Below are 23,514 nucleotides of genomic sequence, written 5' to 3'. Positions count from 1 at the left end.
AGATGCCGGAGTCCTGCCAGGCCCTGGGTGCGGCGTCATCCTCATGGCTGAAGAGGCCCAGCCGCCAGCCCCGCTCTCCCGCACGGGCTCACATGCCTCGTCCACGCTCCCCCCCGCTCTGCTTCGCTGACCAGGACCCGGGCTCCGAGTCCAGGAGCCTCACCTGCCAGGCCGGTGCTTGGGGTCCGCATCTCGGCCCTCTGACTCCGGACCCTCTGCCTGAGCACGTGCACTTTCTCTTGGCCACGCGGGGTTACGAGGTAAACCGACGTTTGCTTTGAGATGGCAGGTCGTGTGCTGCCTCCCTTCCGTAGACGACAGATGCCATTCCCAGAAGTCTGTTTTCCAGCGGCCTCTCTGTTATGGTGGGTGGCGTCCGCCTGTTGTACTGCATGTTGACGTGAGTTGAAGGGGGACTGATCCGGTTGTGAGTCAGGCTCTGCGGCTCTGTCAGGGCTGACCCTTCTGCCGCGCAAGTGTATTTTAGAAAAGGAGCTAAGTAACACTCTTTCCACTTCCCCGTGTGTGTGACCTCTTGCCCGCAGTGTGGTGTTGGAAAAGTCGAGAAGTGGTTTGGGAAGGACGGAGGTGAGGCATCAGTGCCCGAGTGTGGTTCAGACACGGATGAGCTGCCGGGAGGGGCTGGGATGCTCCAGTTCGTGCAGGCTGCGGTTTGTGCAGGCTGAAGCTGGAGCGTCTCTGTGGGTTTGGGAGAAGAAAACTTCAGAAAGGTGAGGGGGCCTCCTGGGGTGAAGAGTCTCCAGTCCTTCTCACGGGCACCTAGTGACTGGATCCATTGTGTTCCCAGGCGCCCACCCCCCGGGCTCCGTCGGGGTGAATATTACAGACTCATATTTGTACTTCCTCATCTGTTGTTTGTTAATGGCCCGGAACTATCTTGTTAAAAAAAATCTAACTAGGTAAGAAAGTAGAGGAGTTCCTTTCATGGCTGAGCGGTTAACGAAACCAACTAGCATCCGTGAGGACGCGGGATCAATTCCTGGCCTCGCTCAGTGGGTTAAGGATCTGGCATTGCCATGAGCTGTGGTGTAGGTCACAGATGCTGCTTGGATCTCACGTTGCTGTGGCTGTGGCTGTTGCTGTGGCTGGCGGTTGGGGAACCTCCATATGCTGCCAACGCAGCCCTAAAAGACAAAAAAAAAAAAGAAAGAAAGAAAGAAAGTAGAAACTAGAGGTTTTCTTTCTCTTTGGTCTTCCACAGAGTGCACTGCTGGGCTGACATCCCTCTGCAGACCCTGCTGCTGAGCTGGGGCTTTACCTGCCCCAGGTGGCTGGTGCCAGGTGCAGGGGGGGCTGTGGCTTGGAGCCCTGGGCATCTCCTGTCTTACAGGTATTCCTTGAGCTCCGAGCTGCACCTTAGGAACAGGGGGTTCACGGTGCACAAGTCAGCGTTCTGCCCTCGGAGCTCGTGGTCGGGTGGAGGGACGTGACGGCAGGCGGAATGGTGGAGATCCTGCTGGGGTGTGTTTTCCAGGTGGGAGTTCTGATCTCTGGAAGTGCCTGTCTTTCACTCTGTGGCTTTTGCGGGCTGTTTTCCAAGGTGGTTGTCCCCAGGGTAAATAGGACCAACCTCAGGGGCGTCCTGGCTGCTTTCTCTCCACTCTCACCAACCCCCACCCGGCCTTCGACACCGTAGCCGGTATGATTGGCTACTGTGTTATTTCATTCTGGTTTGGTTTTCTTTTCTTTCTTTCTTTCTTTCTGTCTGTCTGTATATATGTCTTTCTTTCTGTCTGTCTGTCTTTCTAGGGCTGTACTGGCAGCATATGGAGGTTCCCAGGCTAGGGGTCCAGTTGGAGCTGTAGCTGCCGGCCTACACCACAGCCACAGCCACAGCAACGCCAGATACACGTTGCGTCTGCGACCTACGCCACAGCTCATGGCGACCCCAGATTCTTAACCCACCGAGCGAGGCCAGGGATCAAACCCGCAACCTCATGGTTCCTCGCCGGATTTGTTTGCATTGAGCCACAACGGGACCTCCAGAAGCTGTTATTTTTGTTCTCTCATTGTTCTTTCTTCCTTCTGATGTTCCAGGATTCTTTCTGTTTAGAGGATTTCCTTTAGCCATTGTCCCTTGCTTCTTCCTTTAGATTTACAGCAAAGCCTCGGATACTGTACAGAGAGTGGCCCTCACTCAGCGTTGCCCACTGACGGCGGCGCAGGGACGGGAGTGAACATGGTACAGCATTGTTACCTCGGCTCCAGCCCTGATTAGAGTTCTTGCCAGTTTTCCCTCTACTCTCTGTTTTCCTTCGTAATGGTTTTTGTTTTTTCCATCATAGCTGGTTTACAGCGTTCTGTCAGTTTTCTGCTGTGCAGCAAGGTGGCCCAGTCACGCATACATATAGACATTCTTTTTCTCACATTATCAGGCTCCACCACAAGTGACTAGACATAGTTCCCAGTGCTACACAGCAGGCTCTCATTGCTTTCCATTCCAAAGGCAATCGTTTGCATCTATTAACCCCAAATTCCCAGTCCATCCCACTCCCTCCCCCTCCCCTTGGGCAACCACAAGTCTGTTCTCCAAGTCCACGATTTTCTTTTCTGTGGAAAGGTTCATTTGTGCCTTGTATTAGATTCCAGATATGAGTGATATCATATGGTGTTTGTCTTTCCCTTTCTGACTTACTTCACTCAGGATGAGAGTCTCTAGGTCCGTCCATGTTGCTGCAAATGGCATTAGTTCGTTCTTTTTTATGGCCGAGTAGTATTCCATTGTGTGTATACACCACATCTTCCTCATCCAGTTATCTCTTGATGGACATTTGGGTTGTTTCCATTGTCTTGGCTGTTGTGAATAGTGCTGCACTGAACATACAGGTGCACAGATCTTTTTCAAGGGCAGTCTTGTCCGGATAGATGCCCAAGAGTGGGAGTGCTAGGTCATATGGTGGTTCTGTGTATAGATTTCTAAGGTACCTCCATACTGTTTTCCACAGTGGTGTACCGACGTACATTCCCACCAGCAGTGCAGGAGGGTTCCCTTTTCTCCACACCTGCTCCATCATTTGTTATTGGTCGTTTTGATTTGCATTTCTCTAATAATCAGCGATGTTGAGCATTTTTTCATGTGCTTATTGGCCGTCTGTATACCATCTTTGGAGAAACATCTATTCAGGTCTTTTGCCCATTTTTCCATTGAGTTGTTGGCTTTTTTGCTGTTTAGTTGTGTAAGTTGTTTGTATATTTTAGAGATTAAGCCCTTGTCCGTTGCATCGTTTGAAACTATTTTCTCCCATTCTGTAAGGTGTCTTTTCGTTTTTTTTATGGTTTCCTTTGCTGTGCAAAAGCTTATCAGTTTGACTAGGTCCCATTGGTTTGTTTGTTTATTTATTTATTTATTTATTTTTTGTCTTTTTGCCATTTCTTGGGCTGCTCCCGCGGCATATGGAGGTTCCCAGGCTAGGGGTCGAATCGGAGCTGTAGCCACCAGCCTACACCACAGCCACAGCAACTTGGGATCTGAGCTGCGTCTGCAACCTACACCACAGCTTACTGCAACGCCGAATCATTAACCCACTGAGCAAGGGCAGGGATCGAACCCACAAACTCATGGTTCCTAGTCGGATTCGTTAACCACTGCACCACGACAGGAACTCCCCCATTGGTTTATTTTTGCTTTTATTTCTGCTGCTTTGGGAGACTGACCTGAGAAAACATTTGTAAGGTTGATATCAGAGAATGTTTTGCCTGTGTTTTCTTCTAGGAGTTTAATGGTGTCTTGTCTTACATTTAAGTCTTTAAGCCATTTTGAGTTTATTTTTGTGCATGGTGTGAGGGTGTGTTCCGGTTTCATTGATTTACATGCAGCTGTCCAGGTTTTCCAGCAACACTTGCTGAGAAGACTAATCTCCGTTTTCTAAAAACATTTTGTTGAAGAGTTCCTGCTGTGGCTCAGCAGGTTAAGAATCTGACTAGTGTCCACGAGGATGTGGGTTTGATCCCTCTCCTTGCTCAGTGGGTTAAGGATCTGGCGTTGCTGCAACGTGCAGCGTAGGTCATAGATGCAGCTCAGATCTGGCATTGCTGTGGCTGTGGTGTAGCCTGTCGGCCGCGCTCCCACTCAACTCCTAGCCTGGGAACTTCCATATGCCGAGGGTGCATCCCTAAAAAGACAAAAGACGAAAACCAGTTTTCTTGAGCTGTAACTCACATACCATGAAATTCAACCACTTATGGTGTATGATTCAGCACTTTGTGGTGCATTCACAGAGCTGTGCAGACATCACCACCATCTAACTTTAGACTGTTGCCATCACTGCCGAGAGCGACCCTGTGCCCATCACAGTCTGTGCCCGTCTCCTTTCCACCCTGCCCCTGGCAGCTGCCACCCTGCTCTCAGTCTCCGTGTTTACCTGTTCTGGCCAGTGCAGAAATGGGATGTGTATAACGTGGGGCCTTCTGTGGCAACTTCCGTTCCTTAGCGCGTCTTCCGGGGTCATCCGCGCTGCGGCGTTTCGCTGTGCCTCAGCCCTTGTCTGGGCCAGGTGACAATCAGCCGCTTGTGTGGCTTCGCCACGTTTTCTGTTCACCCATCACTCGATGGACATCCTTCCACTGTTGGGCTGTGGTATGAGTGGTCAAGTTAACACTTGTTAAGTGGAGCACAGGTGGCCAGGTGTGAGCTGCGGTTCAACAACGGACCACAGAGGGCCTGACGCGGAGAAGTTCTTACTCACGGATCTTGGGGGGGGGACAGGGCACCCCACGAGGGGCCACACGGCAGGTCGGGGCCCAGTGCAGACCGGGAGGCGGGGCCTGGGGCCCTTCATGAGGGTCTTTGTGGGGGTCGCTGGCTGGATCGCTCAGTTCAGACCACAGAGGGTTTGGGTGAGCCCCACGGGGTCTCCCCGAGGGGCCCATAAGGGGGAGGCGCTGGGAGGCGGGGGGACTGCTGATGACAAGGGACCGACAAGGACTGACACTCGGGACTCTGCAGGCTGCCGTCCGGGGCGGGTGCTGCGCGAGGGCCAGTGTCGGGTGGCGGTCCCTGTGGGCCGCGGGGCCCTGCGGCGGTAGCAGAGTGGCTGAGCTGCACTCTGGCCGGGCCCCCGGGGAAGGAGCTTCCCTTCCAAGGGCAGCTGCCAGCACGCGGGGCCGGGCCATCCTCCCCGAGCGAGTGGTGGCAGGTGTGGACAGAGAAGTGCAGAGAAGTGAGCTGCGCTCTGGAAGGCTGGTTCTGAATGATGCGAGTGCTTGTGTGGTCTAGCCAGTCTTTGAGTAGGTCTGCTGGAGACTGTTTCTCTGAATTTTCCTTCGTCTCAGAATGTCCTGAATTCCCCTTCATTTTCTGAAGGATTCGGGGTTGACACTTTTTCCTTTCAACATGTGGAAAAGGCTGTGTTCCTTCCCTCTGGCCCCAGGTCTCTGCTGAGCAGTCGAGTCTCCTTGACTTGCTTTCCTCCCATCGATGTGTCTTGGCCGAGATCTCTTGAGGTCTCTCCCAGTTGCTCTGGGCTCCGCTTCCTCTGTCTGTAGGTTTGTGTCTTTTGCCAACTTGGGTAAAATCTCAGCTGTTACTTCTTAGAGCATTTTCCAGCCCTGCCGCCTGTCCCCCTCTTTCCCGAACTGCAATGACATGAACATTGGATCCTTTTTATGGCCTCACGGACAGAGGCCCTGCTCCTCGTCTTTCTGCTCTGCTTCCTCCGTCGCTCGACTGAGCCTTTCTGTCGTCCTTCCTTCTGGCTCACCGAGTCTCTCCTCTTCCTTCTGCTTTATCTCCCGCCGGGTTTGGAACGGCAGGCTCTGTCTTGTTCCGCTCTGACGTCTCCATTTTGTGACGAAATGTAAGGTGGCACTTCAAAGCCCCCGTCACCCACACCCTCTCCCCCGAAGTCACTGGTGGACATGCGTCCGCCGTCTCCAAGCCCCAGACCGAGCCTCCTACCGGAATGCTCCCGGTCTCAAGTAAGGAGGCGCCCGTGATTGTTGCAAGATGAGTTGTGTCGCTGTCACCCAGAACGTGCTTAGCTGTGCCCCCCAGAGATACGGTCTGTGTTCTTCTGCTTGTACAGCGTGGGCGTCTAAGCTGTTTTCCTTTCCCTCGGTCCACGTTCCCTTTAGACGCTGTCACTGAGCTGACAGCGTCACTACATCAGGTCTGGCGGCTCGCCGCTCAAAAATCAATACTTGAGACAGAGACCTGACAGGGAGAAGGGCTGTTTTTAATCCGATTGCCAGCAGTCGGGGGAGAGGGTGGACCCGGAGCCCTCAAAACCGTCTCTGAAGACTGCTCGGCCATGAACGTTTTCAAAGGGAAAGAGGAAGTCATCTCAGTTAGTCATGGAGTCGGGGGTCAGAGGCGTCACCGTCCCCCACCACGTGCAGGCTTGTGGACTTGGTGTGATCTTTAGCGGGGGTCCTGGTCGCATAGTTTGTCCCTGAGATGACTGCAGGGGCTGGGAGGAGAGAGCTGCTAAGTGCTCTTCATTTCGCTCTGTTCATCCTCGGAAAAAACACGTAGGCCAGGCCAGTGTCACGTGACCCAAAGATTGGAAAGGTGCTTGGGGCACAGCCGAGCAGAGCCTGAGGGGCCCTGGTTGGGGGTTCGTGGGGGTTGGTGCCCTGGTTGGGGACAGGGCCTCCTGCAGAGCGCTCGGGCTCTCTCCAGGGGCTTTCCTTATGGCGATGTCATCGTGAAGGCATGTCTGTGGCTGCGCCCTTGGCAGCACTTGTCTCATTTGTCACTTCCAGTGGCTGGTTTTCTTTTACGCTTCTTTGGTGGCCGCACAGCTATCTTTTCAGCGGCCTAGTTATTTTGTTTGTTCTGAAATGCATTACATCAGCCTTGGCCACATGCAACAGTCTTTTCATTTGTTCAGCAAATATTTATTGTATCAGGGACACGGTGATGAGCAAGACTGACAAGGCCCTTGACTCCCGGAGCTTTCCGTCCAGCGGGGAGCAGAGAAGGTCATGTGGCAGAATAAACGCTGTTCAGAGACTTAAAATTGGGCGGTGGGTGCGAGGCTGAGCAGGTAGTGTCTTTTACATTGGGCGGTGGGGGAAGCTTCTCTGAGGAGATACTATCTAAGCTGAAATTTGATTCATTTTTGGGATCTCCACCTCTCTGTTTATATTTCTTTTCTGTTGCATTTTTTTCCATTAGAGCCTGTTGTGGGCTGAATTGTTGAAAATTCATAGGTTGAAGCCCTAATCACCACCCCTCCTCCTGCTGTCTCAGAATGTGGCGGTATTTGGAAATAGGGCTTTAAAGAGGCAATCAGGTTAAAATGAGGCCTTCAGCATGGATCCTAGTGCAGTTTGACAGGAGTCCTTCTGTGGAGAAGACACTGGGACCGAGAGGTTCAGGAGGCGTGGGGGCCGTGAGAAGGACACCTGCCTGACAAGGAGGGAGGCTGCAGGGGCCTCTTCCTGCTGGTGCTGTGATCTTGAACTTTCTGTCTCCCGACAGCGAGAGAATTTCTGCTGTTACTACTTGGTGGTATTTTGTTACGGAGGCCCAAACTGACTAAGATAGAGCCCTTAGGGTATTAGTCATAGTTACTTCACATATCCCGTCTGAGAATTCCGAACTCTCTGTCCTAGGAGAGTGTGGCTCTGATGCTTCAGTTGTCTCTTCAAACTGTGTATTGTCTTTTCTTTTAGCACGCCTTGTCAGTTTTGGTTGAAAGCTGGATGCTGTTTATTGGGTAATAGGAACTGAGATGAATAAGGCTTCAGCTGAGGTTTTCCGTTAATCTGCTAGGGCTTAGGCGCTGTTTCATGGAGGCTCCACGTTAGAGTAGTTTCCTTTCTCTGCCGGCTCACTTCCTCTTCATAGGAGCATCTATTATTTGATATTGGGCCTCTTTCTTTTCTTCTATTTTCCATCTCTTTGGTTTATTTTGAAATTTTTTATTAAATGTTATATGATGAAGATAAACAAGCTTGAATAAATGGAAATATAAATTCTTGTTTGCCTGAGAAGAATCTATATTGTAAAGCTGATATTTTGCCTCAACATGCCAAGTAAAAATACCAACAGGGAAAGTCCTCGCCACAGCACTCGGAGAAGAAAAAGAAATAAAAGTTACCCGATTAGGAAGTTCCCGTCATGGCTCAGCGGAAACGAATCTGACTAGGAACCATGAGGTTACGAGTTCGATCCCTGGCCTTGCACAGTGGGTTAAGGATCCGGCGTTGCCGTGAGCTGTGGTGTAAATTGCAGACGAGGCTCAGATCCCGAGTTGCTGTGGCTCTGGCATAGGCCACCAGCTATAGATCTGATTCAGCCCCTAGCCTGGGAACCTCCATACGCCACGGGCACGGCCCTAAAAAGACAAAAAGACACACACACACAAAAGGTACCCCATCAGGAAAGGACAAAGTTAAAGCTGTCGCTGTTTGCAGATGGCATGATATGAAGGGTAGAAGACAGGATAGAAAATCCTAAAGACACCACCAGAACACTGCTGGAGCTCATCAGTGAGGTTGGTAAAGTTGCAGAACACAAAACTAATGTACAGAGATTGTTGTATTTCTGTACAGGGAACTATCAGAAAGTGAAATTAAGGAAGAATCCTATTTATAGTCCTATCAAAAAGAATAAAATACCTAGGAATAAATCTAACTAGGAGATTAAAAGACCTGCTCACTGAAAACTTTAAGACATTGATGAAAGACACTGAAGACGCCCCTGATGGGAATAATATACCGTGTTCGTGGATTGGAAGAGTTAATATTGTTAAAATGACCGTGCTACCCACGGCAGTGTACACATGCAGTGCAACCCCCATCACAATGGTGATGTCATTTACAGAATTAGAACAAATACATTTTGAATGGAAACACAAAAGACCCTGAAAGCCAACACCATCCTGAGAAAGAACGGAGCTGGAAGAATCATAGTCCCTGACTTCAGACTATACTACAAAGCTACAGTAACCAAAACAGTATGGCACTGCCCCAAGACAGGCACATTAATGGAACAGAATAGAGAGCCCAGAAATAAACCCACACACTTATGGTCAGTTTTTCTGTGACAAAGGAGGAATGAGTGTACACTAGGGACAAGACAGCCCGTTCAGTAAGTGATGCTGGGAAAACTGGATGGACTGTAAAAGAGTGAAATTAGAGTATTTTCTTATACCATATACAAAAATGAACTTAAAATGGATGAAACACCCAAATGTAAGACTGGAAACCGTAAAACTCCTAGAAGAAGATGAGGCAGAACTCTCTTTGACGTAAATAGTAGCAATATGTGTGTTGTGTGTGTGTGTGTGTGTGTATCCTGTCTCCTGTGGCAAAGGAACAAAAGCAAAAAATCTGAATGGTACCTAATTAAACTTAAAAGATTTTTCTCAGGAAAGAAAGCATCAGCAAAAAGAAAAAAACAGTCTGTTGAATGGGAGAAAATATTTGCAAGTGATATTACCTATAAGGGATTAATATCCAAAACGTACAAACAGCTCGTACAACTCAATATCAAAAACAAACAACCCAATTAAAAAAAGATGGGCACAAGACCTGAATAGACCTTTTTCCAAAGAAGACATTCAGATGGGCAGTAGGCACATGAAAAGATGCTCAGCATTGCTAATCATCAGTTAAATGAAAAGCAAACCCACAGTGAGCTGTCACCTCACATCTGTCCCAATGGCTATTACCAAAAAGACCACAAGTAACAGATGGTGGCAAAGATGTGGAGAAAAAGGGAACTCCTATGCGCTTGGTGGGAAAGGAAAGTGACGCAGCCACAGCGGAGCGCCTCAGAAACAGAATAGAAGCACCACCTGTGACCCAGCGGTTTCACTCCTGGGTATGTATCTAAGGAAAACAAAACCACTAGTTCAAACAAATATGTGCACCTCAGTGTTCCTACATCAGTATTGACAATGGCCAAGCTGTGGAAGCCCCCGGAGTGGGCATCCACCGATGGATGTGGTGCCTTACACGTCCGGGGGAGCAGCACGCGGCCTAAAAAGGAACGAAGTGTTGCCATTTGCGACAGCATGGATGGAGCTGAAGGGTATTATGCTTAGTGAAATCGAGTCGGACGGAGAAAGACACGTACTCGTGACCAGTAATACGTGGAATCTAAAAAAGTGAAACCAGTGGTACAATGAAATAGAAACAGACTCACAGATAGAAGGAAAAAACTAGCAGTTATCAGTGGGGAGAGGGAAGAGGGTAGGGGTGAGATACGGGGGGAGGGCTTAAGAGGTACAAACTACTGAGTATGAAATAAATAAGTTACAAGGATACATTGTACATCCTGGTGATACAGCCCATGTTTTGTAACAACTTCACATGGAAAACAGTCTATAAAACTTGAACCATTATATTGTACACCTGAAACGTAATATTGTGAATCAACTGTGTACCTCCATACCAAAAAAGAACAAACGCTGGGGGGAGTACCAGGAGGGATTTTTTCTCTAAAAGACATTTGCTTGTTTTATTTTTTATTGCTTTATAATATCATGCAAGTTTCCCAGGTACAGATTCATACGTGGAGTTCTGCGTACACTACCGTGTGCCCACAACCAGAAGTTCAGTTTCCTTCTGTCACCACACAGGTGACCCTCTTCTCCCACTTGGCGCCTCCTCCACTAACCACTCCTCTGTTCTCGGTATCTTTGTGTTTGTTTTTGTTTCGTTGGGAGTTGTTCATTTGAAAAGTTCCGTATGAGAGAAATCACACACAGTATTTGTCTGTGACTTATGTCACTTAGTGTAATACTTGCCAGGCCCATCTGTGTTGTCTTAAATGGCAAAATTTCATCTTCTTTATGACTGTTGGTCCGTTGCGTGGGTACTCCACATCTTCCTGCTCCATTCGTCCGTTGACGGGTGCTTGGGTCGTTTCCCCGTTGTGGCTGCTGTAAATACTGCCGTGATGAGGATAGGAGTGCAGATGCCATTTCCAAGTAGTGCTTTCCTAGTCTTTTTCTTTTCTTTCTTTCTTTCTTCTTTTTTTTTTTTTTTTTGGTCTTTTGTCTTTTTAGGGCCACACCCATGGCATATGGAGGTTACAGGCCGGGATCGAATTGGAGCTGTAGCTGCCGGCCTACACCACAGCCACAGCAACGCTGGATCCGCGCCAAATCTTCAGTCTACACCGCAGCTCATGGCAACACCGGATCCTTAACCCACCAAGTAAGGCCAGGGATCAAACCTGCATCCTCATGGATCCTAGTCAGGTTCGTTAACCACTGGGCCGCGACGGGAACTCCGTGTTTTCCTGTTCTTTGGATAGATGCCCAGAAGTGGGAATAGCTGGAATATGTGGCAGTTCTGTTCTTACTTTTCTGAGGAACCTTCGTGCTGTTTGCACGGTGGCTGCACCGCTTTACGTCTCCACCAACCGAGCCTGAAAACGCCGGTTCTCCAGGTCCTCACCGGCACGCACTTCTTGCCTTGTTGATAGCAGCCGTTCTAACGAGGCAGGAGTTGAGGGCTCGTTGTGGTTTTGGTTTGCGTCTCCCTCGTAGTCATGCTGAACATCTTTCCACGTGCCTGTTGGTCATTTGTACGTCTTCTTGGGAACAGTGTCGCGTCAGCTCCTCTGCCCACTTTTTAATCAAGTCTGTGTGTGTGTGTGTGTGTGTGTGTGTGTGTGTGTGTGATTGAGTTATATGAGGTATGTATTTTGGAGATGATTGGATATGTACTGTGCAGATATCTTGAGTTATATGAGGTATATATATTTGGAGACTTATTGGATATATGCTTTGCAAATATCTTCCCACTTGGTTGGTTGTCCTTTCTTTTCCTTGCTGTGCAGAAGTTTTTAGTTTGATGTAGTCCCATTTTTTTTGTTGTTGTTGTTTTGGCTGCTTCCAAGCATGAAGAAGTTCCTGGGCCAGGGATTGAACCTGTGCCACAGCTGTAACCAGAGCCACAGCAGTGATAATGCCAGATCCTTAACCCACTGAGCCATGAGGGAACTCCAGTCCCATTTGTTTATTTTTGCTCTTATTTTTTTGCCTGAGGAGACATAATCAAAAAGATATTGCTAAGACGGATGTCAAAGAACATACTGCCTTTTTTTTTTTTTTCTAGGAGTTTTATGGTTTCCATTTTTCGATTAGAATCTTTAATTCATTTTGAATTGATTTTTATGTGTTGTGTGAGACAGGGGTCTAGTTTCATTCTTTTGCAGATAGCTGCTCAATTTATTTATTTTTTTTTTGTTTTGTTTTTTACGGTCATATATGTGGCATATGGAAGTTTCCAAGCTAGGGGTCCAATCAGAGCAGCAGCTGCAAGCCTACACCACAGCCACAGCAATGCCAGATCCACCACATCTGCAACTTACACCACAGCTCACGGCAACGCCGGATCGTTCACCCACTGAGCAAGGGCAGGGACCGAACCCGCAACCTCATGGTTCCTAATCGGATTCGTTAACCACTGCGCCACGACGGGAACTCCAGGTTCACTTCCTCCTTTCCAATTTGGATGGCTTTTCTTTTCGTTTCTTACCTAATTGCTCTGGCTAGGACTTCCAGTACTGTGTTGAAGAAGAATGGTGAGAGTGGGCATTCTTGTCTTATTCCTGATCTGGGGTAGCTTGCAGTTTTTCCCTATTGAGTATGACGTTAGCTGTGAATTTATCATATATGACCTTTATTTTGCTGAGTTACATTCCTTCTCTGCCCATTTTATTGAGAGCTTTTACCATAAACGGATGTTGAATCTTGTCAAGTGCTCTGTCTGGATCTGCTGAGATGATCGTATGATTTTTATTTTTCATTTTATTAACGGTATGTATCACATGGATGGATTTGTAGATGTAGACGTTGGCTATTCTCGCATCCCTGGAATAATCCCACTTGATCACGGCATATGACCCTTTTAATGTATTCTTGCATTTGGTTTGCTAATATTTTATTGAGGATGTTTGCATCTGTGTTTATCAGAGAATGTTATTGGCCTGTGGTTTTCTTTTTTGTGTTGTCCTTCTCTGACTTTGTTATCAGGGTAATGTCAGCATCATACAGTGAGTTAGGAAGGAAGCTTCCTTCCTCCTCAGTTTTGGGGAAGAGTTTGCATAGATAAAAAGATAAAAAAAGATTTGCTTTTTAGTACCACTTTTGAGAGATTTCCTCTGTTCTGTTTTCCATATGCCTATTGAAGTCTTCATCTGTACTCTCATGCAGTTAATTTCCAACTGGCTTTTTTGGAATTAAAAAAAAATAGCATCCCATTCTTGCTTAGTTGACGATCGGGCTTTTTAAAGAACTCTCCTTGGGGAAAAGATTGATGAAGTTAAAAAAAGTTTTCTTCTCATTGCACATTCTCTCTTTTGCCCTCCTTTTGTTGTTGTTGAAAATGATGGTTATCTTTTTCTCAGGGCTCTGGAAATGCACGGTTGTCTGCTTGTAACTGAGGGTGGGATTCACAGTGCTGATTGGAAGCCCTGCGCATGGGGGCGGGAGGGGGGCATGCGAGTGTGGCTGTCCTGGGAGCTGGCTCAGCCAGTAGCTGGGAACCCACGAGTCAGTATCTTTAGGTGTTTCTTCTTGAGTTGCTCACATTGCCCAGAGAAGGCTCAGCCCATCTCCAGTCTGTAGTATAAAGGTCTGGAAACGGAGTAGGGGAAGAAGGAGCATTTTAGAATTTGTGGGTATGTTTCAACTTAATCCAGTGTGTTTTTCAGACAGAACCCCCATCTTCAGTTGTGCCTGATGCCCCCTGCTCCAGAGGTTCTTTAAAAATCCACTCCCAGTCCTCTAGGAAAGGAGTGATTACTTAGAGGAAGAGAGTAAGAGGAGGGTCCAGGGATTTAATGGCTTCCTCTTTCCAAAAGTCGCATTTATTGAGTTGCAGTTCACACGGAGTGAAATTCACTTTTTCGTAGAGCGTTCTGCACCTTCTGACAAGTGCACACACCCTGTAACCACCATCAAGAGGCATTGGACAGTTCCACCACCTCAGGGTGCTCTCTGGGATCCACTGTCAGTCAGCCCCTGGCAACCTTGCAACTCCTGGTTCCCAGGCCCTGGCAACCTCTAATCTGTTCTGTGTTCCCGTGGTTTTACCAGTTCCAGAATTGTGTATAAAGAGAATACGAAGTATGTAGATTTTTAAGTCTGGCTTTCTTCCTTAACGTTAGTCATTTGAGATTCGTCACGTTTTGGGTGTATCAGTTGTTGATTTCTTTCGTTGTTCTTCTCCTGTGTGGAGGAGTCATGGTCTTTTTATTCATTCATCTATTGAAGAAAATTTGGTTTGTTTCTTGGTTTTGGCAACTGTGAGCAAAGACACTGTCAATAAAATATTTGAAAAAATACTTAACCAAAGAAGTTCCTTGTTTCTGCATATATGTTCAGTTTTCCAGCACCATTTGTTGAAAAGGTCATTCTTTCTTGGTTGAATTGCAGTTACACTTTTGTTGCGATTTAACAAAACTGTGATCTGTTTCTGGACTCCATAATTCTGTTTCACTTACATCTATTCCCTTCACCAATACTACACTGTAAATTTTTCTTTCTTTCTTTTTTTTTTTTAGGGCCAGACCCACGGCATATGGAGGTTCCCAGGCTAGAGGTCGAATCAGAGCTGCAGCTGCCGGCCTGCACCACAGCCACAGCAATGCGGGATCCGAGCCGTGTCTGTGACTTACACCATAGCTCACGGCATCGCTGGATGCTTAACCCACTGAGTGAGGTAAGAGATCAAACCAGCATCCTCATGGACACAAGTCGGATTCATTAACCACTGAGCCATGACGGGAACTTGTAAATATCTATTCTTCACGAAATATTGTTCTTTTTACGTCTTACTGGATCCACCTTGCTAGTGGTTTGCCTGGGATTTTATATCTGTGCTCACCAAGGATACTTTTTTTAAAATTTTTTATTTGAGGAGTGTGCACATATTCCGTAATTATTTTTAATTACAACAATAATAAAAACTCCATTAATGAAGCAAATCTTGTTAGAAGCTAATTAAGAAAACTTGGTAGAATTCAAGTTGGAAACAGTTTGAATTGACAATTCTGAGTGCATAGTGGTAAGAAACTATCTATCATACAGTAATTAAAGAACATTTTAAATCTTACCCTTCAGCTATATCTTCATAGCTCTTTTATAATTGTAGGTAACTAGCTAGTTAACTAATTCCAAAGCAAATATATTCATCACTGTATACAATTTTCTTTTCATGTTCAATAATATCTAGTGATTGGTTTGCATGGTTTAGGAAGAATGCCTGTTCTTAAAAATTTTTTTTTTCAAAATAAAATACATATATTTAAACACAATTACATTCACACAGATTATTATATCATGGATCTTAAGAAACATATTAAGCGACTCCTTTTGGAGAAGTGGAATGGAAAATATGCTGAGACAAATAGGAAATTTATTCTATACTTTATCCCATTTTGTATGGCTTTCATCTTTACTATTTAGTATTATCTATTACATTTCAATTTTTCTTTAAAATTAGCATTATATTAAAATTGTGTCTATTATGCAACTAAAACTTATAAAGAAGAAAGCCTTATATACCATTAAATATTTTATATAGCATAATAAAAAGAATAACTTAACTGGTAAGAATAACAAAAATAATACACCCTCTGAAAATAAGTAAAATATAAAATGCATAAGTTGGTTAAAAAACAGTGTAACTATATAAATATGTCCTCACAATTTGTTCCATTATATTGATTCTTCAATAAAGGCATTATACCATTCTAGGTGATGTGATAAACAAGACATTATAGACTTTACATTGTACCATGGAGAGAAATGGTTATTAATAATGCAATTGTAGAACTATATTATTAATTGTACAGTTGCATTATTTAATTATAATTATCATAAATTCTTTGATGGAGAGGAAATCAGAATCAGATCTAAGAAGACTTCAGCATTCCAAGAATGATGTCAAATGACCCCCTTCATGGTGGATTATGCACTTATTTATTTACTATGAGATATATTTCTTCTTCAGAGATTCCTTGTTTATGTATCAATTGTAGATTTTTAGTTTGCAGTTATTCTGAAGTTTTGATATGAGTCTATATGTATACGAGATTGTTTTAAGTTGTTGTTCTCTTAATTGCAGGTTCATCTCCAGTGTTCTGCATTTGTACCCACCTCTTCTCATGATTTCTGACTTTGGGGGTATAATTGTGCATGGATGATTTCATATCTTTACTGTATAGATACCTTTACTGGTGAGCCTTGTCATTTGTGGAATTTTTGTTTCCTGTTGCTGGTGTTTTCTTTTCTGCCGAGAGAAGTTCCTTCAGTATTTGTTGTAAGGCTGGTTTAGTGTTGCTGAATTCTCTCAGCTTTTGCTTATCTGTGAAGGTTTTGATTTCTCCTTCAAATCTGAATGAGAGCCTTGCTGGGTAGACTAATCTTGGTTGGAGGTTTTTTCCTTTCATCACATTAAATATATCATGCCACTCCCTTCTGGCCTGCAAGGTTTCTGCTGAAAAATCTGCTGATAACCTTATTGGGGTTCCCTTGTGTGTTACTTGTTTCTTTTCCCTGGCTGCTTTCAAGATTTTCTCTTTGTCTTTAATTTTGGTCAGTTTGATTAGTATGTGTCCTGGTGTATTCCTCCTTGGGTTTATTTTGTATGGTACTCGTTGTGCTTCCTGGGTTTGAGTGAGTGGTTCCTTTCCCATGTGAGGGAAGTTTTCGGCTATTATCTCTTGAAATATTTTTTCTGTCCCCTTCTCTCTCTCTCCTCCTTCTGGCACCCCTATAATACAGATGTTGGTGCATTTCACATTGTCCCAGAGTTCTCTGAGACTCTCTTCATTTGTTTTCAATCTTTTTTCTCTTTTCTGTTCTGCATCCGTAATTTCCACTAATCTGTCCTCCACCTCGCTTATTTGTTCTTCTGCCTCCTGTATTCTGCTGTTGGCTGCTTCTAGTGAGTTTTTTATTTCAGTGATTGTATTTTGCATCTCTTCTTGTTTAAGTTTTATATCTTGTATCTCTTTGCTCGGTGTTTCCTGTAAATTATCCATCTTTGCCTCCAGTTTATTCCCAATGTCTTGCATCATCTTCAGCATCAACAGTCTAAAGTCTTTTTCCTGGAGGATAAGAATCTCCTCATTGCTTAGCTGATTTTCTGGGTTTTTCCTTTCTCCCTCATCTGAGTTATAGTTCTCTGTCTTTTCATTTTTATAGGTTTTTGGTGTGGTGACCTTTTTACAGATAATAGAGCTGTAGCCTCTCTTACTTCTGGTGTCTGCCCCCCTTGTGGCTGAAGTCGGAATGGCGGGCTTGCTGTAGGCTTCCTGATGGGAGGGGCTGATGCCTGCCCCCTGGTAGGTGGAGCTGATTCTAATCCCTCTGGTGGGTGGGGCTTAGTCTCTCAATGGGATTAGAGGAGGCTGTGTGCCTGAGGGGTCTTTAGGCAGCCTGTTTACTGAGGGGCAGGGCTGTGATCCCACCTGGATTGTTGTTTGCCCTGGGGCTTCTCAGCCCTGACTGACTGATGGGTGGGGCCAGATTTTCCCAAAATGGCCCCCTCCAGGGAAAGGCAGCTGCTGAATATTCCCAAGAGTTTTGCCTTCAGTGTCCCTCCCTCACAACAAGCCACATTCACCCCTGTTTTCCCAGATGTCCTCCAAGAACTGCAGTCAGGTTTGACCCAGATTCCTATGGAGACCTCGCTCTGCCCTGGGACCCAGTGCACGTGAAAGTCTGTGTGCACCTTTTAAGAATGGGGCCTCTGTTTCCCCCAGTCCTGTGGAGCTCCTGTGCACAAGCCCCACTGGCCTTCAATGCCGGCTGCTCCAGGGGCTCTTTCTCCCAGTGCCAGATCCCTGCACGTGAAGGTTTGAGGTGGAGCTCAGAACTCTCATTCCTGTAGGTGAGTCCCTTTGAACCAGTTAGTTTTCAGTCTGTGGAGCTTCCCACCCAGGAGGTATGGGGTGGTTTATATCGCGAAATCGCCCCTCCTACCTCTTGATGTGGCCTCCTCTTTCTCTTCTGGAGTAGGGTATCTTTTTTAAGGTTTCCGGTCCATTTGGGTGGGGATTGCTCAGCTTTTAGTTCTGAATTTTGTTGTTTTTAGGAGAGAAGTTGAGCTCCAGTCCTTCTGTTCTGCCATCTTAATCCTCCTCTGGGATCTCACCAAGGGATACTGACCTTTGCCTGTAACGTCTTTGTCTACTGCCGGTCTTGAACTCAAAAAAAGTTGACTCATTTCTTCCTTTTCTATATTTTTGAAGACTTATATAGAATTACTGTTATTTCTTATTTAAATATTTGATGGAATTTGCCAGTGGAGCCCTTTGAGCGTAGATTTTTTTTTTAAATAGTTGGAACATTTTAAACTACAAACTCAGTTTCTCTAATAGATACAGGATTGTTTAGGTGATCTTTTTTTTTTTTTTTTTTTTAAGGAATCTTAGTATTTTATGTTTTCCAAGGAATTTGTCCTTTCCACCCACGTTGTAAAATTAACGGGCACAGATTTGTTCATAGTATTTCCTTATTAGCTCTTTAGTGTCTGTGGGCTCTGTAGTGATGTCTCCTCTTTGATTTCCACATTTATAATTTGTGTCTGTCTTTTCTTCCACCCTCCTTTCCTTGTTTAGATTGGCTAGAGTTTTATCAATTTTATATGTTTTTATTTTTATTTTTTTAATTTTTATTTATTTATTTATTTATTTGTCTTTTTGCTATTTCTTTGGGCTGCTCCCGCGGCATATGGAGGTTCCCAGGCTAGGGGTCGAATCGGAACTGTAGCCACCGGCCTACGCCAGAGCCACAGCAACGGGGGATCCAAGCCGCGTGTGCAACCTACACCACAGCTCACGGCCACGCCGGATCGTTCACCCACTGAGCAAGGGCAGGGACCGAACCCGCAACCTCATGGTTCCTAGTCGGATTCGTTAACCACTGCGCCACGACGGGAACTCCGATTTTATATGTTTTTAAAAAACAGGTCTGGCTTTTGGGTTTATTGGGGGTTTTTGTCCTTGTTTATATTGATTTCTGCTCTTTATTATTATTATTGCTTTCCTTTGAAATGTTTTGGGTTGGTTTTTTATTTTTTTTAAGATGAAAGCTAAGGTAACTAATTTGAGACCTTTATTCTTTTCTAATACGAGCATTCAGGGCTGTAATTTCCCCTCATAAGCAGATTTAACTGCATCTGCACATTACTGTAATGTTTTCATTTCATTCACAGCATTTTCTAGCTTTCCTTGTGGCTTCCTTCTTGATCCACAGATTGTTTGCAAGGGTATCATTTTCCTTCTCAGTACTTTGAGGTGTTTTTCACGTCTTCTCCTGTTATTTATTTTGTATTTCTGTTTTTTTTTCTGTGATTGTGAATTTCTCTCATTTCTGACCTTATTCCTTGTGATCATAGAATACTTTGAATTCTCTCAAATGTATATTTGGTCAAATTGGTTGATAGTGTTGTTTAGGGATTCTGTGTATTTTTACTGATTTCTTTCTTCTTTTTTAAAAATCAGTAACGAAAATAGGAGTATTAAAGTTTCCAAGTCTAATTGTGAATTTATTTGCGGTTGGATTTCTACCAGATTTTGCTTTTTTCCCTGGAAGCTCTGTTGTTGGGTACACACGCAGTTACGACTGTTTTGTCTTTGGTGCGTGGACCTCGTTAGAATTTCACGGTGCGTGCTCCTCCGTATCCACTGTAATGTTCTGTTCTGAAGGCCTTGTCTGGTAGTAATAACGGCTCTCTTTTTTCTGGCCACGCCTGTGGCATGTGGAAGTTCTGGGGCCAGGGGTTGAAGTGACAGTGTTGGATCCTTAATCTGCTGTGCCACCTGGAAACTCCTGCAGTGCTTCCGTGACATATTTTTTTATGTTCTTTCACTTTTAATCTGTCTTTATATTTATCTTGGGTGTTTTATAGACAACGTATAATTGGGTCTTGATGTGTTTTGAGTTCTCTGTCTTTTAATCATATGTCTATAGAGTTTTCATCTAATGTGTATGGGAAAAACACAGAAATATTTCTAGTTTCTTTTTTCCTGTTTTTTGTCTGCTACTGGATTGAGTTTTTAATATTCTATTTTATCTGCACTGTTAGTTTATCATTTACAGTTTAAAAACTTTGTGTTTCACTTAGGGTTTACAAGACAGTGTTTAACTACAATTAATTATTAGCAGTTAATTAAAGATTTCTAATTAAAACATTAAAATCTTTATAAACAATTTATAATGGTTCAAGTACACTCCAAGAACCCTAAAACAATGTCTTCCCGTCTATTTAATCTTATTTGTTTCAGATTCCCTTTCTAATGGTTTCTGCGTCTGCCCAGGATATCTCTGAGTCGGGCTCGGTTGGTTACTTTATTTCTTCAGTAGGCTTGTTGTTTCCTGGCATTGTCCTTGTCATTTCGGATTGGCTTTTGGGTGCTGTGTGTAGGGCAGTGGAGCAGAGTCAGCAAACTTCCTGTAATGAGCCAGGTAGTAAAAGCACTTGGAGGGTCACAGTGGCTTCTAGTGCCGGTTATTCTTCTGTTTTGTTCTCTTTTCTTTTCTTTTAAAATACCCCTTTAAGGAGTTCCCGTCGTGGCTCAGTGGTTAACGAATCCGACTAGGAGCCATGAGGTTGCGGCTTTGACCCCTGGCCTTGTTCAGTGGGTTAAGGATCCAGCCGTGCCGCGAGCTGTGGTGTAGGTCGCAGACAGGTTCGGATCCCGCGTTGCTGTGGCTCTGGCGTAGGCCGGCAGCTGTGGCTCCGATTGGACGGACCCCTAGCCTTGGAACCTCCATATGCCGCGAGAGCGGCCCAAGAGATGGCAAAAAAAGACACACACACACAAAAAATACATATATATATATATCCCTTTAAAATAGGAGAATCCCGCTTCGCTCACAGCTTGTGCAGAAACCCGCTGGGCTGCATGTGGCCTTGGGGCCGCCGTGCGCCAGGCGTGCAGGGGAGGCTGCGGCGAGCTCTGTGGTTTGGGTTTAGTCGTCGCTTTCTTAGCGTTCCCTTCTGTGCGCTGCTGGTTTCACATCATCCCCTGCCTTGTGCAGGGTGAGGATGGAGCTGTCCGAGCCCTTTCTCAGCTGCGGGCCCTCCCCTTGCGGCTGTGCCCCTCCCCTTGCGGCTGTGCCCCTCCCCTTGCGGCTGTGCCCCTCCCCTTGCGGCTGTGCCCCTCCCCTTGCGGCTGTGCCCCTCCCCTTGCGGCTGTGCCCCTCCCCTTGCGGCTGTGCCCCTCCCCTTGCGGCTGTGCCCCTCCCCTTGCGGCTGTGCCCCTCCCCTTGCGGCTGTGCCCCTCTTTTGTCCCCTCCGCCCTCGCCCCTCCCCGCCCTCCCGCCCCCGCCACAGGCAGCTCGGTGGCTCAGGCTGGGACGGAGGGAGGGAGTGCTCTGCCCTCTGGGGTCGGCGCATCCATCCATCCATCTGGGGGCGGGGCCTTCGGCGGCCCCGCCCTCCTCCCGCGCCGTCCGCTCTGCCCCCCTGTCTTTGGCAGTTTTTGTGCCAGAGAAAGTCTCCTTCACGCCCCCAAATTGGAGGCCCTCAGATAGAGCCGGGATTTTTCTGCTTCTCCATCTGCACTCTGCCCTAGGTCGGGAGGGGCTCGGGCCGTTCCCTCTGCGGCTTTGGTCCCTCTCTTTCCGTCCCCTCACCTCTTCAAAGGGTCTTAAAGCATCGTGCTAAGAAAGAGGAGTTGGTTTTGAGCCAGGAGTGACCCACAGCCTATTGAGGCCCCAGCAGAGGGCCTGGTGGGGACGACTGGACCGGCCCTGGTCAAGGGCTAGAGCCCGCGTCCAGGTCTGTGGGTGCAGCTGCCCTTAGTGGTTGCACAGCGGCCACGGGGCTCCCAGGTGCTGCATCTCTGGGGCATTCACGTGGGAAAGGGACGCAGCCCTGAATGATGCAGCCTGTGACTTAGTGGGACTCGGTGGCCCTGGAGAGAGGCCGTTCCTGTTGTGGGCAGGGATTTGCTGCGCTGGAGGGAAGAAGAAGTAACACCTTTGAAATGGCCAGAAGTGGACAGAGTTACCACGGACACCTGGAACGGCCTCAGGTTTTCAGTTGAGCATTTCAGTTGGCTGTGAGGAGTAATATTTGAAGATGGGGCGTGACTGAGTTTTGTCACGTTCCTCTGACGAGCTAGGCTTTCACATCAAGAAGTGACACTGTCGTGGGCTGGTGCACGCTTTCCTCAACAGTCACCTCTGTCGTTCAGAATGGCCAGGAGCCCTTGCCCCAGACCCTGCAGGGCTTGTTCTAAGCACACGTGTCCCCTCTCTCCCCCTAGATCCGGATGCGGAGGTGTGTCTTCATGTTCTGAGACTTGTCCAGTCTGTGGTTCTGGAGCCAGAAGTCTTCTCCAAGTCGGCCTCGGAGCTCCGCAGCTCCCTGCCCCTGCAGCGCATCCTGGCCATGTCCAAGAGCCGCAACCCCCGCCTGCAGAGCGTGGCCCACGAGCTCCTGGAGGACCTCCGTGCTCTGGAGCGCGACGCCTAGGCCGCTCGGGGGCCCGTCTTCTCCCAGGCCCCCGCTCTGTGTCCGGAACCACCAGCCAGTGCCGTGTGTCCCAAATGGCACGGTGGGGGTGACTAGAGGTGGGTGCGGATGGATACGTGTCTGTGCAGCTTCCTGCTGGAGGGGGCTTGGTCACTTTTCCCCAGGGGAGCCTGAGAAGGGGTCCCCTCTGCGAAGGCCCAGGTCAGCCTCCCCCAGAAGGAGGCCTGCCTAGCTCGGCTTCTGCTGCTCGGGGACCTCAGACGGCCGCTCCCCCTTCAACGCCACCCACCCTCCTGGTCAGCAGGTTCCTGAGATACGTTTTCTTGGAAAGCAATTCATTCTTTCTCTAATGACCATAATTAATCTCCCCCAATCCAAGTTGACTTTTAAACCTTTGGCGAACCTGCTATTTCAATGACTGGACGTTTGAATTCTATGTTTTGGTGCCTCTTTTTTGAATAAAGAATGTCAGAAGGGTCACAGGTGTGCCACAACTGTTGTTTTCTGGAATGTGAACCTCACGTGGGGGGTCATCGTTTACACGGTGTCCGCCTCTTGGCATTATTCTGGGCCCTTTGGCTGTGGACTCAGAAGTCCAGGTTTTCATGAAACAGCCTCACGGATCAGAGCCTGGGCGGTTGCTTGAGGGTCTCTAAATGGCACGCACAGGCGGGCACCACGCGCTCCCTCCCTGTGTGTCCCCTCCTCTGCAGCAAGGCCCCGGCAGAAGCCGCCCACGTCTCACGGGCACGGCAGCGCCGCCCGCTCCTCTCTGGGACCCGCGGGCTCTCGGGCTCGGGCGTCCCATCAGAGCAAAAGCAAATGCAGGCCTCGCTTCCTGAGGTGCCACCTATTTTGGTGCGCTGCCCCTGCTCTACGCGCTGGTTAGAATAACTTCATTTTTCTTGTGAGTAGATTTTTATGGACAACATGCAGTTTGTGGCTGAAGCTGAGTGGAGGGCCTTACGGGGAAGGCATAGTTGCTGGAGTCTCACGAGCTGACCTGCTGTGGGATCTGGCTCATCCTGACCAGAGAAAGGTCATAAAAGGCCATTCACAGAGGCAGCGATGGGTCCATCTGTGGGTCCTGAT

The 23,514-nt window shown here is 47.0% G+C and overlaps 1 protein-coding gene across 8 annotated transcripts in view; it reads left to right on the top strand.

The window, feature by feature from the left end:
• The window catches only part of HSF2BP (heat shock transcription factor 2 binding protein), an 84,850-nt gene extending 61,948 nt beyond the window's left edge, over window positions 1–22,902 (top strand). For 7 of the 8 annotated variants that reach the window (XM_047797508.1, XM_047797513.1, XM_047797497.1 and 4 more), the window contains one exon: window positions 22,214–22,542. In XM_047797508.1, the coding sequence (XP_047653464.1) occupies window positions 22,214–22,422 (209 nt within the window). In that variant the 3' untranslated portion in view covers window positions 22,423–22,542. Of the gene's footprint in view, window positions 1–22,213 lie in introns of all 8 variants that reach the window. The other variant, XM_047797502.1, reaches the window with a different exon arrangement.
• The last annotated feature ends 612 nt before the right edge of the window (window positions 22,903–23,514 follow it).

This window comes from Phacochoerus africanus, chromosome 1 (genome assembly GCF_016906955.1).
Source record: "Phacochoerus africanus isolate WHEZ1 chromosome 1, ROS_Pafr_v1, whole genome shotgun sequence".
Classification (NCBI taxonomy): domain Eukaryota; kingdom Metazoa; phylum Chordata; class Mammalia; order Artiodactyla; family Suidae; genus Phacochoerus; species Phacochoerus africanus.
The sequence above is the reverse complement of the archived record's forward strand: the minus strand, read 5'-3'. Positions and strand labels throughout refer to the sequence as shown.